General features: G+C 39.9%; 1 protein-coding gene across 1 annotated transcript; it reads left to right on the forward strand.

Annotated features, from left to right (window-relative positions):
• The first annotated feature begins 9,798 nt into the window (after window positions 1–9,798).
• LOC128693258 (proteasome subunit alpha type-6) lies at window positions 9,799–17,569 on the forward strand. The gene is made up of 7 exons (XM_053782822.1): window positions 9,799–9,939; window positions 14,613–14,707; window positions 15,166–15,247; window positions 15,475–15,630; window positions 16,298–16,433; window positions 16,842–16,979; window positions 17,331–17,569. The coding sequence occupies exons 1-7, from the start codon at window positions 9,864–9,866 to the stop codon at window positions 17,386–17,388; spliced, it is 741 nt and encodes a 246-aa protein (XP_053638797.1). The 5' UTR covers window positions 9,799–9,863; the 3' UTR covers window positions 17,389–17,569.
• The last annotated feature ends 972 nt before the right edge of the window (window positions 17,570–18,541 follow it).

The raw sequence follows: 18,541 nt of genomic DNA on the forward strand, positions 1-18,541 counted from the left end.
GCATCACACACAGTGAAGCATCATACACAGTGAAGCATCATACACAGTGAAGCATCACACACAGTGAAGCATCATACACAGTGAACCATCATACACAGTGAAGCATCATACACAGTGAAGCATCATACACAGTGAAGCATCACACACAGTGAAGCATCATACACAGTGAAGCATCATACACAGTGAAGCATCATACACAGTGAAGCATCATACACAGTGAAGCATCATACACAGTGAAGCATCACACACAGTGAAGCATCATACACAGTGAAGCATCATACACAGTGAAGCATCATACACAGTGAAGCATCACACACAGTGAAGCATCATACACAGTGAAGCATCATACACAGTGAAGCATCATACACAGTGAAGCATCATACACAGTGAAGCATCATACACAGCGAAGCATCATACACAGTGAAGCATCATACACAGTGAAGCATCACACACAGTGAAGCATCATACACAGTGAAGCATCATACACAGTGAAGCATCATACACAGTGAAGCATCATACACAGTGAAGCATCATACACAGTGAAGCATCATACACAGTGAAGCATCACACACAGTGAAGCATCACACACAGTGAAGTCATACACAGTGAAGCATCACACACACAGTGAAGCATCATACACAGTGAAGCATCATACACAGTGAAGCATCATACACAGTGAAGCATCACACACAGTGAAGCATCACACACAGTGAAGTCATACACAGTGAAGCATCATACACAGTGAAGCATCACACACAGTGAAGTCATACACAGTGAAGCATCATACACAGTGAAGCATCACACACAGTGAAGTCATACACAGTGAAGCATCACACACACAGTGAAGCATCATACACAGTGAAGCATCATACACAGTGAAGCATCATACACAGTGAAGCATCATACACAGTGAAGCATCATACATAGTGAAGCATCATACACAGTGAAGCATCACACACAGTGAAGCATCACACACAGTGAAGTCATACACAGTGAAGCATCACACACACAGTGAAGCATCATACACAGTGAAGCATCATACACAGTGAAGCATCATACACAGTGAAGCATCACACACAGTGAAGCATCACACACAGTGAAGCATCATACACAGTGAAGCATCACACACAGTGAAGCATCATACACAGTGAAGCATCACACACAGTGAAGCATCATACACAGTGAAGCATCACACACAGTGAAGCATCATACACAGTGAAGCATCACACACAGTGAAGCATCATACACAGTGAAGCATCACACACAGTGAAGTCATACACAGTGAAGCATCATACACAGTGAAGCATCATACACAGTGAAGCATCACACACACAGTGAAGCATCATACACAGTGAAGCATCATACACAGTGAAGCATCATACACAGTGAAGCATCATACACAGTGAAGCATCACACACAGTGAAGTCATACACAGTGAAGCATCACACACACAGTGAAGCATCATACACAGTGAAGCATCATACACAGTGAAGCATCACACACAGTGAAGCATCACACACAGTGAAGCATCACACACAGTGAAGCATCACACACACAGTGAAGCATCATACACAGTGAAGCATCATACACAGTGAAGCATCACACACAGTGAAGCATCACACACAGTGAAGCATCACACACACAGTGAAGCATCACACACAGTGAAGCATCATACACAGTGAAGCATCACACACACAGTGAAGCATCACACACAGTGAAGCATCATACACAGTGAAGCATCACACACACAGTGAAGCAAAAAAATAAAAAAAAAACTCTCCAGTAGCCCCACTGAGGCAAGAACTTTGGATAACTATAAATATAGGTTTTACAGATACGGGAGTGGATGTAAGTTAGACTTATCCAACATGGGCTAATAGGCCTGCTATAGTGTTCATTCTTGTTGCTATTGTGTTGTTGTTTACAACTTCGTGTGAGGGAGGACAACCGGTGTGGTGAGTACACAGCCTCACTCATGTTAATCTCTGATGGTATCTTAAGCAGTGACGAAAATATATGTTTGGTATATACACAGAAATTCTATTTAATTCACAGTCCCCTCAAGGAAGGTTCCTTGATGTTGGTGAGGGGCTCTTGATTTAGGGAATTGGATCCGTGCTCCAGTTCCCCGAATTAAGCCTGAATGCCTTCCACATCCCCCCCCCCCCAGGCGCTGTATAATCCTCCGGGTTTAGCGCTTCCCCCTTGATTATAATAATAATAATTTAATTCACAGTTCGGGGAGGATTATCAGGCAATAAAATATTCCTGGCGCTGATGAGGCTTGATACGAGGCGCTGGATGCTTATGTTTACACACATTACATAGCCGAGAAAAACATAAAGTTAATCTATTGAAAAATATATTTGGAAAGATAGATAGTTGCCTTCATATCACGAGGTGTCTGTTTTTGTTTATTTTTTTTTAATATCGAAAAACCTGAAGCATGTGTTTTTTTCTCCCACATAACTACAGATAAATTATGTTTCTAGTTCCTCTGCAATTTGGTTTACAGATAAGATGGTTGACGACATGGAGATTAAGAGGTCAGAGGTCAGAGGTCAGAGGTCAGAGGTCAGAGGTCAGAGGTCAGAGGTGCCTCTATCCGTAAACTTCAGCGCAGGGTTAATGCTTTAAGTAAATTATACGAAGCCAGTAAATAATAACTGCGGAATAAATCACAAATCCAACAAAGACTATGATAGCAGCTCCTGACCCCCCTCCCCCCTTCCCCCCCGCCATACAAACCTGCTATCCCAAATAAGAACGTAACTACATCACTAAATCTTATATTCCAGAAATTCATTTTAAGTTGTACGAATGTATCTTTCAGCAGAACTAATGTGGACTAATTTTAAAATATAAAAATGATAAAATGTTCCTCATATTTAATATCACGAGACCTGGTGATGGACCGGGCCCCGGGGGCGTTGACCCTCGGAGCTCCCTCCAGGTATGCAAGGCATACATGCATATATATATATATATATATATATATATATATATATATATATATATATATATATATATATATATATATATATATATATATATATATATCTTCTTTCTTTCAACATACCAGCCGTATCCCACCGAAGCAGGGTGACCCAAAAGGAAAAACGAAAGTTTCTCCTTTCAAATTTAGTAATATATACAGGAGAAGGGGTTACTCGCCCCTTGCTCCCGGTATTTTAATCGCCTCTTACAACACGCATGGCTTACGGAGGAAGAATTCTGTTCCACTTCCCCATGGATATAAGAACAAGAACTAGAAAGAAAATAGAAGAAAACCCAGAGGTGTGTGTATATATATGCTTGTACATGTAAGTGTAGTGTGACCTAAGTGTAAGTAGAAGTAGCAAGATGTACCTGAAATCTTGCATGTTTATGAGACAGACAAAAGACACCAGCAATCCTACCATCATGTAAAACAATTACAGGTTTCCGTTTTACACTCACTTGGCAGGACGGTAGTACCTCCCTGGGCGGTTGCTGTCTACCAATATATATATATATATATATATATATATATATATATATATATATATATATATATATATATATATATATATATATATATATATATATATATATATATATATATATATATATATATATGTTGTGCCGAATAGGCAGAACTTGCCATCTTGGCTTAAATAGCAACGTTCATCTTGCCATATAAGACAAGTGAAAATTTGTGTATGCAATAATTTCACCCTTAACCTAACAAAAAAAAATATATTTCACTGTGTTTGTTTAGTATTAAATTATTGTAAACAAATCTAAAATATATTCAGTTGGGTTAGGCTAAAATAAATTGCGCTTGTTATAATAAGGTTAGGTAAGTTTTCTAATATTCTTTTGGTGCAAAATTAAAAATTTTTACATTAACATTAATGAAAAAAAATATATCTTTAAACGTATAAGAGAAAATTTCAGAAAGGACTAAATTTTAAATGAGTTCTTGCTAATTGACCAGTTTCACATATTCGGCACGACATATATATATATTCACCCACCTGGCAGTGTTTCTACCTTCATCTACACCTGATAACAACGACAATAATAATGATAATAATAATAAAATAATAATAATAATAATAATAATAATAATAATAATAATAATAATAATAATAATAATAATTCACAGTATATCACACACTGTATGTCTATAGTAATCATTTCAGACATTGGACAAAATGACAACCTACAATTTTTTTTAAATGGCTAATTTTTACCAGACGCCATATTGAGAGTAATTTAATCGGCTGATGACTCTTTAAGCGACGCACAGTGAAGGTGCTCGACTCATAACCCAAGGACCCGGGTTCAATCCTGGGCGGGGCGTGACGCGCGTGCAAGTCTACCCAGCACCTGCTGCCCCTGTACACCTAGCAGTAAGTAGGTACCTGGGCGTTAGGTTAATTGTGGGTGGCACTTGAGGAACCTAACAGAAATAAGCCACACTGGTTTTATACGTAGGTTTATCCTGGGTTATTGAACCTCCCGTTTTTTAAACCTCTGGGTTTATTAAACCTCCGGGTTAGTAAGGGGAATAAATTTTTCTGCTGACTGCTGGAGGTATTTGCTTGATTATATATCTAATCACTCCCGATAATGATAAGGAGAATGATTATACTAATGTCGATGGCAGAACTAATGATAATATTATTGGTTTTGATAATAATAATAATAATAATAATAATAATAATAATAATAATAATAATAATAATAATAATAATAATAGTTATTATTATTATTGTTATTATTATTATTATTATTATTATTATTATTATTATTATTATTATTATTATTATTATTATTATTATTATGACAACACGGAGGAGTAAAAATATATCCCAGATGCGCTGTATTTGAACGTGGAATTCAGAATAATTTATGCAAGTTTGAGACATAAAAACTGTGTTTTATATAATACAGTTCTAGGTACCTATTGGTATCTGCAGGTACTCTACTGGCATGAAATACATCCACTAGTTAGCTCCACTCATCTGTGACGCCACCCCCAGCTGCTGCACCTTACCTGTCTGATGTATGTCTTCATCCTAGCGCTTCTATTCCTCACAGAATAAAGCAGTGCAGACATAAAAAATGGTTAATTATGGTCATAATGACCATAATTTTTAAAGGAGTGGACCGGTAAGCCAGTGGAAGGTCTCTGTTAGAGGACCAAAAGCTCCAGCTGAGGGTCATCATTTGACTGAGACCCGCGTCAGGAAACACTTGTTCTGTTTCCTGATGAACCTTACCAACCAGCCACAGCAGACCTGAATCACCCAGGCGATCTGTGTCTGCCGACCAGGTTTCGGGTGATGTCTCCAATGGAGCCTAGTTTTTGGGAACTGAAAGGTCTTTAAACATTCGAGTTGTAACTGTTGGTGCCGCACCAGCATCTCTGCTGCTGCACCAGCATCTCTGCTGCTGCATCAGCATCTCTGCTGCTGCATCAGCATCTCTGCTGCTGCACCAGCATCTCTGTTGCTGCATCAGCATATCTGCTGCTGCATCAGCATCTCTGCTGCTGCACCAGCATCTCTGCTGCTGTATCAGCATCTCTGCTGCTGCACCAGCATCTCTGCTGCTGCATCAGCATCTCTGCTGCTGCATCAGCATCTCTGCTGCTGCACCAGCATCTCTGCTGCTGCATCAGCATCTCTGCTGCTGCACCAGCATCTCTGCTGCTGTATCAGCATCTCTGCTGCTGCATCAGCATCTCTGCTGCTTCCTGCTAGCTCCGTGTGAGTAGGAAAGGTAGTAGACGAGTTGGAGATGACTCACACCATCGTGCACATGGGCCTAAGCAGGGCCGGATTAAGGCATGGTCTTCAGGGGCCTCCGGCAGCTGGAGAGCCTCCAGAGATTTTCTCAAAAACTTACAATTTATTGATGTTGTGGAGAAATTGTTTCCGAGAAATTAATTGTGGTTAGCCTCGTAAAAATAAATTTAATATTTAATTTTGTTTCCTTTTGAAAATATCACTGGGGCCCTCACTGTACCTGTAGCCCAGGGACCTACAAAATCCTAATCCGGCTCTGGACTGAAGACGCCATTTGAATCCAAAAAGATGTTCTGTGCCTCTATTACAGGGCGTCTGTGACAACTTTGCTACACTACTGGAATCCAAGACTCACCGGGTTCACTAGAATCGAAGACTGACCCCACTGGAAATAAATCAACTTGTCTGACTTCTTTTAGGTTATCCTAGGTAATTTACACTTGTCACTGGGAACTCAAATTAAGTTTTAATAAACAGCTGCCAATGGATAAGCAGAAAGGTGGACGGGGCGCGAATCGCGGCCCGTAAAATGACAGTCAGATGTTCTACCGTCTGGACTATCCAGGCCTCCAACAAGAAAGATTCGGAGGTAATACTTATTACCTCCGAATCCTTCCTGTTAGACACCTGGGTAACAGAGACTAGAGCGTCGGACTCAATTTTTGGGCGGCGGTTCGCGTCCACCCTTCCGTTCTGTCCATATGTTACTACCTGGAGTCTACCTGGAGGGCATTCCGGGAATCAACGCCCCCGCGGCCCGGTCCACGACCAGGCCTCCCGGTGGATCAGGCCTGATCAACAAGGCTGTTACTGCTGGCCGCACGCAATCCAACGTACGAACCACAGCCCGGCTGATCCGGCACCGTCCTTAGGTATCTGTCCAGCTCCCTCTTGAAGACAACCAGGGGTCTTCCTGTAATGCCCCTTATTGCTGGTGGGAGGCTGTTGAGCAGTCTTGGGCCCCGGACACTTATTGCGTTTCCTCTTAGTATACCAGTGACGCCCCTACTTTTCACTGGGGGTATGTTGCATCGCCTGCCAAGTCTTTGGCTTTCGTATGGAGTGATTGCTGTGTGCACATTAGGGACCAGTCCCTCCAGAATCTTCCAAGTGTAGATTATGATACATCTCTCTCACCTGCACTCTACTATATATATAATAATTGTACTTATGTGTACATGTACGTAAATAAACTTATTAACCAAAGAAGAGTCACTGGGCCTTCGCCATTGGTCTGCTCCCACCATAGGGCTGCCACCAACATAGGTCTGCCCCCACCATAGGGCTGCCACCACCGTAGGTCTGCCCCCACCATAGGGCTGCCACCACCGTAGGTCTGCCCCACCATAGGGCTGCCCCCACCATAGGTCTGCCCCACTATAGGTCTGCCACCACCATAGGTTTGCCCCCACCATAGTGCTGTAACAGTACCTTACTTCAACCGAGAAATACTCACTAGGCTATTGCCCCGTCGAATATATTATCATGCTTCTACCTCTCTTCTACATAGTTTACTTGAACAAGCACAGGATACAACTGATATACACCTAGCTAACGTCATTAGCATATTATTATAAAAAACCTGGTTAGGCAGAGCATATCGGGCAACTTAGGTTAGGGGACTGACTAGGTGACTGATCACCTGTCAAGGCTAGGGGACTGACTACCTGTCAAGGCCACGGGTCTGTCCACCTGTCGAGGCTAGGGGTCTGTCCACCTGTCAAGGCTAGGGGAGTGACTACCTGTCAAGGCTAGGGGTTTGTCCACCTGTCAAGGCTAGGGGACTGACTACCTGTCAAGGCTAGGTGTCTGTCCACCTGCCGAGGCTAGGGGACTGACTGCCTGTCAAGGCTAGGGGTCTGTCCACCTGTCAAGGCTAGGGTACTGACCACCTGTCAAGGCTAGTGGTCTGTCCACCTGTCGAGGCTAGGGAACTGGGTACCTGTCAAGGCTAGGGGTCTGTCCACCTGTCAAGGCTAGGGGACTGACCACCTGTCAAGGCTAGGGGTCTGTCCCCCTGTCGAGGCTAGGGGACTGACTACCTGTCAAGGCTAGGGGTCTGTCCACCTGTCAAGGCTAGGGAACTGACTACCTGTCAAGGCTAGGGGTCCGTCCACCTGTCGAGGCTAGGGGACTGATTACCTGTCAAAGCTAGGGGTCTGTCTACCTGTCAAGGCTAGGGGTCTGTCCACCTGTCAAGGCTAGGGGACTGACTGCCTGTCAAGGCTAGGGGTCTGTTTACCTGTCAAGGCTAGGGGACTGACCACTTGTTGAGGCTAGGGGACTGACCACCTGTCGAGGCTAGGGGACTGACCACCTGTCGAGGCTAGGGACTGTCCACATGTCGAGGCTAGGGACTGTCCACCTGTCGAGGCTAGGGGACTGACCACCTGTCGAGACTAGGGGACTGTCCATCTGTCGAGGCTAGGGGACTGTCCACTTGTTGAGGCTAGGGGCTGGCCACCTATCGAGGCTAGGGGACTGTCCACCTATCGAGGCTAGGGGACTGTCCACCTATCGAGGCTAGGGACTGTCCACCTGTCGAGGCTAGGGGACTGACCACCTGTCGAGAATAGGGGACTGTCCATCTGTCGAGGCTAGGGGACTGTCCACCTGTCGAGGCTAGGGGACTGACCACCTGTCGAGAATAGGGGACTGTCCATCTGTCGAGGCTAGGGGACTGTCCACCTATCGAGGCTAGGGGACTGTCCACCTATCGAGGCTAGGGGACTGACCACATGTTGAGACTAGGGGACTGTCCACCTGTCGAGGCTAGGGGACTGTCCACATGTTGAGGCTAGGGGACTGATCACCTGTCGAGGCTAGGGGACTGACCACATGATGAGGCTAGGGGACTGTCCACCTATCGAGGCTAGGGAACTGACCACATGTTGAGGCTAGGGGACTATCCACCTATCGAGGCTAAGGGACTGTCCACCTGTCGATGCTAGGGGACTGATCACCTGTCGAGGCTAGGGGACTGACCACCTGTCGAGGCTAGGGGACTGATCACCTGTCGAGGCTAGGGGACTGACCACCTGTCGAGGCTAGGTGGCCCGGTGGTCTGGTGGCTAAAGCTCCCGCTTCACACACGGAGGGCCCGGGTTCGATTCCCGGCGGGTGGAAATTCCGACACGTTTCCTTACACCTATTGTCCTGTTCACCTAGCAGCAAATAGGTACCTGGGTGTTAGTCGACTGGTGTGGGTCGCATCCTGGGGGGACAAGATTAAGGACCCCAATGGAAATAAGTTAGACAGTCCTCGATGACGCACTGACTTTCTTGGGTTATCCTGGGTGGCTAACCCTCCGGGGTTAAAAATCCGAACGAAATCTTATCTTAGGGGACTGATCACCTGTCGAGGCTAGGGGACTGACCACCTGTCGAGGCTAGGGGACTGACCACATCGACCTCTTCACATCTTCCACCGTTGTCTGCTATAATGGATTAATAAAGAAAACTGGTTGACAAAACGTTCCCAAATTAAAAATACCCATAAGTTGCTTATGTCTCTTTCATCTTGTCGATTTTGTAAGCCAATAATGCAATAATAACTGATAAAGTCAGTGTGACTTATTTCCCTATACATGTATACACTACAGACGGTTTGTTATTTATATGTTTTTCTGCTATTTTATTGTTTCTTGTATTTTAATCGAATATACAATAGATTTAGAAAAAAAAGACCTGTCAATAGCTTTTTATTAATAGCAAATAGTAGAAATAAATTACAGTGTTTGACTTTATTAAATTATCCTAAATTAAATTCTAAATTTATTACTGTAGACAACTATTGTAAAAGTTGCAAGTTATATATGAGGCTTAAGTAAAAATGTTCATTATAATTTAGCCCCGCAGCTCTGTTCTATTGTAGAACATTGACTTCATATAATATACATGACAATAACAAAGAAACGAGAATTATATATATTTAAATATAAACATTTTTTGTATTTTTATTTATAGTGTATAATTTGCTAATGATATATAAGAAATGTTAGAAAAATAAATAATCAAGTCGAGGGAATAGAGCGGCAGGTAAACAGTAGACCGTCACTGATCAGGATGGCGCGGGGTACCAGTGCCGGATTTGATCGTCATATTACTATATTTTCTCCCGAGGGAAGACTTTACCAAGTTGGTGAGTTAACAAGTGACTGCTGTGTTATACATCTCATTGTTCCTTGACCTTAATGGGTCTATTTTTTTTGTAGTGGTTGAAGGTGTTCTTGGTTAAGTTCTTCAACCCCAGTTTCCAAGTTGGTGTTGGTTCGTGTTCCTGAATGTTGGTTTTAATAGTTTTTCTTCAGTTTTTCTGGCGTAATAGTTTCTTCTTCCCGATTCTTAAAGTTTCTAGTTTCTTATTGGAAATTTCTGCTCATATATTATGTGATCTCAATGAAGTTAATTTCAGTGTTATTAATTGCCCCCCTTCCCCGGGGAATTTCACCCCCTACTGTAGAAATTACTGTAATTACTGTAGAAATTTAAAAAATGATTGGTTAAGAAGAGTAAATTAAACCTGGATGAAGCTTGTGGTTCATAATGGAGGCCTTGTACCTCAGCGGTAGTGCTTTCTCACACCTGAAGGACCTGGGTTCAATCCCGAGATGAGTAAGTTTATTTAGGCACAGGTATACATATGTACAGTTATCATACATAGTGTAAATTACCTAGGATAACCCAAAAAGTCAGAGATTTATTTCCATTGGGGTCCTGGTAATATTTTATTTAAACCTTAAAAGTTAAGACAGTTAAAAGTGTTAAAATGTTGGGCATTTGATTCCCTAACACTTCTTCCACCTATTCTCCTTGTAGTAAGGTACCCGAGTGTTAGCATCCTTGGTAGAACAGAAGAACCCTAATGGAAATACATCACACTGAGTATCCCAAAGGGTTAGTAACCCCAGAAAACCCCAAAAAAACTAATCAGTGGGGTTTATTTCTGTTAGAGTATCATGATCATCTTCCACAGAATGTTACCCACAAATCAGCTGCCAGATAAATGGGCAACAAGTGTAAAGAAACATGCCACTCATCCTGGGTTAAAAAACTTTGGTTCTTTATTCCCTGGTCAAAGGTACTACCACTTGATCCAGGAGCCCAAGAAGGCCAAGCAATGTAACTTTCTTCTGTTGTTGTTCTGTTCTCTTTCACAGGATGTTACCCACAATAGCTAACTTGCATATATATATTTACTGTTCAAGAACAGGGGCAGCTGGTATAAGGAAATTTGCTTATATATTCCTGCTGCCTAGGGATTTATCAAAACTGAAGATTAACACCTACAAGTATGTGAGAAAAGTGTGTGTGAGAGTATTAATACATCTATTTAGGATATGTTTCTCCCAACAGGAGCCCCTTCAGTATTTGCATACTTGACTTTCTAACATACCCAGGGATTGATCATCAGTACTTTCAGTTTTGAGCTGAACAAACTACTATTGAGCTACAAATTGTCTGACCTAACTTTATTCGTCCAGAAAACAGGCACAGCACTTGGATTCGTTCATGGATGCTTTATAGTTGAATTCAGCTCTGTTACGTATACAGCATCAATAAGGTTACTCCTGCCAGTACCATAGAAATTGCAAGAGATGCCACCTTCATGGTTTTTATAGAAATGGTCACTCCAAATTTGTATTTAGGTCTGAGACTTGTGGGTGCAGTAGTCCCTGGAACAGTTACCAGATGAACCTTTATATACTGGTATATACTGCATAATTTATATTTTATTTGTGTAAGTCATTTTATCTGTTTTAACTATAGTGTGTGTAATACTGCTCTAGTTAAGCTAAATTTGCAGCTTTTTTGAAAATTGAACATTAAACTTCCTACAGTGACTGCATTAAGCTCATTATTACAGGCATACAATGAAATACAGTACTACAGACCTTGAGGACCTCAGTTGAAATAAACATACAAACAGGCATTGTTAGGTTCTCTTTAGTTAAGAACATTAGTCTGCTGTTTACCTGGAGAGAGTTCTGGGGGTCAGTGCCCCCGCGGCCCGGTCTGTGACCAGGCCGCCTGGTGGATCAGAGCCTGATCAACCAGGCTGTTACTGCTGGCTGCACACAAACCAACGTACGAGCCACAGCCTGGCTGGTCAGGTACCGACTTTAGGTGCTTGTCCAGTGCCAGCTTGAAGACTGCCAGGGGTCTATTACCAGGGGTAATCCCCCTTATGTATGCTGGGAGGCAGTTAAACAGTCTCGGGCCCCTGACACTTATTGTATGGTCTCTTAACGTGCTAGTGACACCCCTGCTTTTCATTGGGGGGGGATGTTACATCGTCTGCCAAGTCTTTTGCTTTCATAGTGGTTATACTGTTTGTATAAGGGGGAATTTGATATATGTACATAAATTATTTATATGAAACATTTTTATTGATTAATATTTAACCCTTTCAGGGTTTCAGCCGTACTAGTATGGCTTACGCACCAGAGTTTTTGACGTACTAGTACGCCTAAATTCTAACGCCCTCAAATCTAGTGAGAGAAAGCTGATAGGCCTACATTTGAAAGAATGGGTCTGTGGTCAGTATGCGCAGTATAAAAAAATCCTGCAGCACACAGTGCATAATGAGAAAAGAAAAACTTTGACCGTGTTTTTGGATTAACCCCTTCAGGGTCCAAGGCCCAAATCTGAAGTGGTGCCCCAGTGTCCAAGAATTTTCAAAAAAAAAATTTGTTATTTTTTCTTATGAAATGGTAGAGAATCTTTTTGTGAAGGTAATAAAACAAAAAGTAAGAAATCTGATGGAAAATTGACGAAATTATGCTCTTGCGAATTTTGATGTGTCAGCGATATTTACGAATCGGCGATTTTGCCGACTTTGACTCCAATTTTAGGCCAATTACATTATTCCAGTCAACCAAATTCTTAGCTATTTCACTAGTATTACTTCTATTCTATCGACTGAGCACAAGAAATAGCCAAGTCAACTGTGTCAACTACAAATTAAAGTGATTGGAAATTGTTAATTTGGCCAATTTAACACAAAGTTCAAAATATTCCAATTTCAAAATAGGGTCCAGAATAAACAATGTAGGTATTCCTGGAACTAAACTAACATTTCCTCTGTTCATTAGTTACGTTTTGAGGCTTTACAAATAAATTCCATTTTGATTTTTTATTCACATAATGAATTTTTATTCACACCAAAAAATTGAAGATTTACTGTTATGCAATACTGTAATAATTGTATAAATATTGCCACCATATTTGTGAATACATATTAGACCCACCAGTTGGCGTGTATTAGACATGTGAGGTCGTTTGTTTACTCTTGAATATCGGCAAAAATTTAACATTTCTGCTACTTTGAGCTCAGTTTCAAGCCATTTCCAGTGCTAAAACCAATCAAAATCATCTCTATTTCTGTAATATGTCTTCCATTCTATCAAATGAGACCAAGAAATCGCAAATACAACAATAAAAAACATACGAAAAAACACTGCAAAGTCGCTGTTTTAATCGAAAAATCATGATTTCAGTTTTTTTTCTCTCATTATACACAGTGTGCTGCAGGATCAGTTTTATGTGGTGCACACATACCACATAGATGTATTCTCTCATATCTAGGCCCAAATGTACCACTCACAGTTTATCAGAGTGAGCTGAGCTCATGACGTAGATCTATGGTTTGGACCCTGAACATAAAGCTGTAGATCTACGGGACGGACCCTGAAAGGGTTAAAACAGCGACTTTGCACTGTATTTTCGTATGGTATTTATTGTTGTATTCTAGCTTTCCTGGTCTTATTTTATAGAATGGAAGACATATTACAGAAATTGAGATGATTTTGACTGGTTTTACAATGAAAAGTACTGTACCTTGAAATTGAGCTCAAAGTAGCAGAAATGTTCGATTTTTACCAAAGTTCAAAAGTAAACAAATCATGCTAAGCGTCCAATACACGTCAACTGGCGAGTCTAATATTCTTTCACAAGTGAGCCAATATTATTTATACCATTTCTACACCAATGCAGTAGGCTGCATAACAGTAAATCTTCTATTTTTTGTGAGAATAAAAATTCAAAGTGGAAAGCAAAAGAATGTAAGAGGGGCATGGGGACGTGACTAATGAACAGAGGAAATGTTATTTTAGTGCTAGGAATGTCTTTCTTGTTTATTCTGGACCCTGTTTGGAAATTGGCATCTTTTGAAATTTGTGTGAAATTGGCAAAATTGCTAAATTCTGACCACTTTATTGGATAGTTGAAATCGGTAAATGGGTGGTTTCTTGTACTCATTCGATAGAAAAAATGGAGTTCTAGCGAAATAGTTATGATTTTTGTCGACTAGTACACTGGAATTGGCCAAAAATAGGGCTCAAAGTGGGCAAAATCGCAGATGTGTAAACATCGTCGAGAGCGCTAACTTCACGAGAGCATAATTCCGTAAGTTTTCCATCAAATTTTATACTTTTGGTGTTATTATGATCGGGAAAAGATTCTCTATAAGAAAAAATATTTTTTTTTTTTTAAAATTTGGGTGACCCTGAGAACATGTCTGGGAGAGGACCTGGGGACCCTGAAAGGGTTAAATAAATATCTAATGATATTTTTGCAAGAAATTATACCTTACCATACTATAATAGATCAATTTATATTTATCTGGTACAGGTATCAGTTGTTGATGAATGTGAAATAACTGTATAACTTCTTGTTTATACAATTACATTTCAGAGCAGATAACATTCAAGATTATATCACTAACTAAAATATGCCAAAATACTTTTTCTTAGAGGTTTGATTCTACTTGTGGATTAAAAATATGTTGATTTATGAAATGCACATTACTTTCAGAGTATGCATTTAAGGCAATCAACCAGGGAGGATTAACGTCGGTGTCTTGCAAGGGCGAAGACACAGCAGTATGCGTTACACAAAGGAAAGTCCCTGTAAGTACTCAAAGTTGATACTTTCAACCTTGAATATATTGAGTACCTAGTACTGTACTTGAATAAATAATTGTCATAGGAGTAAAATACAGCATTGTGTCAATAACAGTTTATATAAGGCTGAAAATGTGTGTCAATAACAGTTTATATAAGGCCAAAAATATTTGACTGGCCCTAATTCCCAACACATTAACAGACATTGAAAAATGTTGCCAGATATGTCATTTTTGTTTGTTTTCAGCTTCCTTATTTGTGGTTAAATATACATTTTTCTAAGGTAATAAGGTTGATATACCCTAACATAACTTATACACTGAGAGCTACTTGATTACCTTGTAAGTAGCCTTACAAACTGTTCCTTACCTCAGGGCCAACCTAATAGCTCCCTCTTATACGTACTTGGGAGCATTATAAAAAATATGCAAAAAAAAAAAAAAAAAATTTTCCCCTTTCCTTAGGACAAATTGCTGGATCCAAGCACAGTTACACATATGCACCAGCTCACCCAGAATGTTGGCTGCGTAATGACTGGCATGCAGTGTGAGTCTTTAATATTGTACTCGAAAGTTCTTGGCTGTTAATATATCCCTTTAAAACTCGTCAGTTTTTTGTTTTTTGAAATAATATACATGAAATTTTATTTATTTGTAATTTGTTTACATTGGGAGAGAGACTGAAAACTATATGGTTTTACTTGTTGCTGCTAAGTCATTTAGTATTGTCAAAGATAAAAATGGACCATGTTGAAGTGATTTTTTTTTTTTCAGCTGACAGCAGGTACCAGGTAATGGTTGCTCAAAGTGAAGCCAATAACTTTAAATACCGGTATGGATATGATATGCCCATTAATGTTTTGTGTCGGCGCATAGCAGACATCAACCAAGTGTACACACAGAATGCTGAAATGCGCCCCTTGGGATGCAGTAAGTTATAACTTGTTAATATTGTACTCTTGTGTTCTGATCTGATTTGTTTTTTATTTACCACTAGTGATGTGCTCTGGCTAAGTGCTCTGACTGTTTCAAGTCATCACCTCAGCTCCAGGTTCTTTGCCAGGTCAATCTGTGCTGCTGACCCATGGTTGTTTAAAAGTAGCCTCAGTAGTAAAATTAAACATTATTATTTCATAGTTATATAAAATTTTAAGAATGCAGTGATAAGTCTACTTATGTAATTTTTACATTTGTATGCTTTGATACCATACCGAGAGGAATCAAATTAAGTTGTAGAGATGACTAAATTGTGAAAAAAAAAAAAGTCACTATACAGAGTTAATGAGTGAGAAAGTTGGTAAGGAAAAAAGAATGTATGTATTGAGCCAAAATGTGTAGAAAACTCACTAAGTAAGTTTATTTAAGTACAGATACACATAAGTACAGTTACACAAATTTAGGTGATTACAGTTATCATACATAGTAATGTGTACATTACCTAGGACATCATTGACAGTGAGGTAACATACAGTATGAAAAAGCACATGTACTCGGCTATTGCAAGTTTACCTCTAAAGTTTAGGAACCTATGATTTCTAGAACAGTTTATTATTGTACACCATGTATGTGTCAATTTAATTATACTAGTGAATTTCAGGTATGATCTTGATTGGGTATGATGATGAGCTTGGTCCGTGTGTGTACAAGACTGATCCAGCAGGATATTACTGTGGTAATCGTGCATGCTCAGCTGGTGTCAAACAGACTGAAGCAAACAGTTTCTTGGAGAAAAAGTAAGCTTTATAGATTTATTTTGCTTGGTCTTAGCAGTAATTTTTCCTTTTAAGAGAGTTTAGTGCTTCACATGAAGTGCAGTTCTTTATTGTATCAAATTCATGGTTTACTTGATGTGTACTTTTATTAGAAAAGAATACACTTTAATTCTCTCTTGAAAGTGCTTTGAGTCTTTAGTTTATTAGTTAGATATATACTATCTATATAACACACTGACTGTTTCTCACTGAGGCAGGGTGATCTGAAAAATAAGAAACACTTTCATCATCTCTCACTGTATCTGTCAATATAGAAAGCAGTTGATGAATGTGTTCTTTTAAAATAGGGCCCTAATTATGTTTTCTCTGCCTATTATATTTATACTGCTTAGATAACAAAATAAATATCTTCAAATCCATTTCCTACAGATACCGGAAGAAGACAAATTACAACCACGATGAAACCATACAACTGGCTATCACTTGCCTTATGACAGTCCTCTCGGCAGACTTTAAACCTTCAGAGATTGAAGTAGGAGTTGTATCTAAGGATGAACCCAAGTTTAGGTGAGGATTTATGGCAAATAATTTTTTCATAGTTAAACAATTAACAATTTTAAAATAGTACATATGGAAATAGTACATATTCTTTTAAAATTAACAATTGATGGTAAGCTTTAGTGCTTTCTCTCCCATGAAGGCATATATAATGTTATTGTTTGAATAGTCACATATTCATCTATTACTACAATAAAATTTTATGTTCAAGTTTATACAGGTATTCATATTTAATTTTATTTCTAATGAAATTATTCCTCATATATTTGTTATATTTTTCATTTAAAGTATTATACAGTATTTATAAGAATAAGTGTGTTCATGGTATACTTTTTTTTTTTTTTTTTTTTTTTTTTACAGGACTTTGACAGAACAAGAAATTGACTTCCATCTTAGTGCCATTGCAGAGAGGGACTAGTAAGCTTTTTTTTTTTTTATCACACTCATTTAAGAAACAAGCCTCTGACTTGAAATTGTCAAATAATGAGCCTTTTCTTAATAAATAAAATTTCACGGCTTTATTACGTCTTTGAAGGACTGATATGTCACTTTAATTTGTATCTGAGCTTCACCTAATAAAATGTTTGATAGGGAAATAATGGTTTTACTTCACAAAATTCTGTCACCCTTGTTTATTTAATTTTCCTGGTACAGTATTGTACTGTATCTTCAGCCTTACTTAATCTAACCCATTTTTCTGATTGCAAGTACCAGTAGTCTGCATCTGTTTTTGTTGATAAAAACTTAGTGATCAGTAACCTGCTTTGAATGAAAAATAAGGAACACATTGGTAGACAGATCATTACACTAGGACACTTGTAAAAGTAGGCCTTAGACAAGGATGTGTGATGTCACCGTGGTTGTTTAATATATTTATAGATGGGGTTGTAAGAGAAGTAAATGCGAGGGTCTTGGCAAGAGGCGTGGAGTTAAAAGATAAAGAATCACACACAAAGTGGGAGTTGTCACAGCTGCTCTTTGCTGATGACACTGTGCTCTTGGGAGATTCTGAAGAGAAGTTGCAGAGATTGGTGGATGAATTTGGTAGGGTGTGCAAAAGAAGAAAATTAAAGGTGAATACAGGAAAGAGTAAGGTTATGAGGATAACAAAAAGATTAGGTGATGAAAGATTGGATATCAGATTGGAGGGAGAGAGTATGGAGGAGGTGAATGTATTTAGATATTTGGGAGTGGACGTGTCAGCAGATGGGTCTATGAAAGATGAGGTGAATCATAGAATTGATGAGGGGAAAAGAGTGAGTGGTGCACTTAGGAGTCTGTGGAGACAAAGAACTTTGTCCTTGGAGGCAAAGAGGGGAATGTATGAGAGTATAGTTTTACCAATGCTCTTATATGGGTGTGAAGCATGGGTGATGAATGTTGCAGCGAGGAGAAGGCTGGAGGCAGTGGAGATGTCATGTCTGAGAGCAATGTGTGGTGTGAATATAATGCAGAGAATTCGTAGTTTGGAAGTTAGGAGGAGGTGCGGGATTACCAAAACTGTTGTCCAGAGGGCTGAGGAAGGGTTGTTGAGGTGGTTCGGACATGTAGAGAGAATGGAGTGAAACAGA

This window comes from Cherax quadricarinatus, chromosome 28, assembly GCF_038502225.1.
Source record: "Cherax quadricarinatus isolate ZL_2023a chromosome 28, ASM3850222v1, whole genome shotgun sequence".
In the NCBI taxonomy this organism is placed as follows: Eukaryota; Metazoa; Arthropoda; class Malacostraca; order Decapoda; family Parastacidae; genus Cherax; species Cherax quadricarinatus.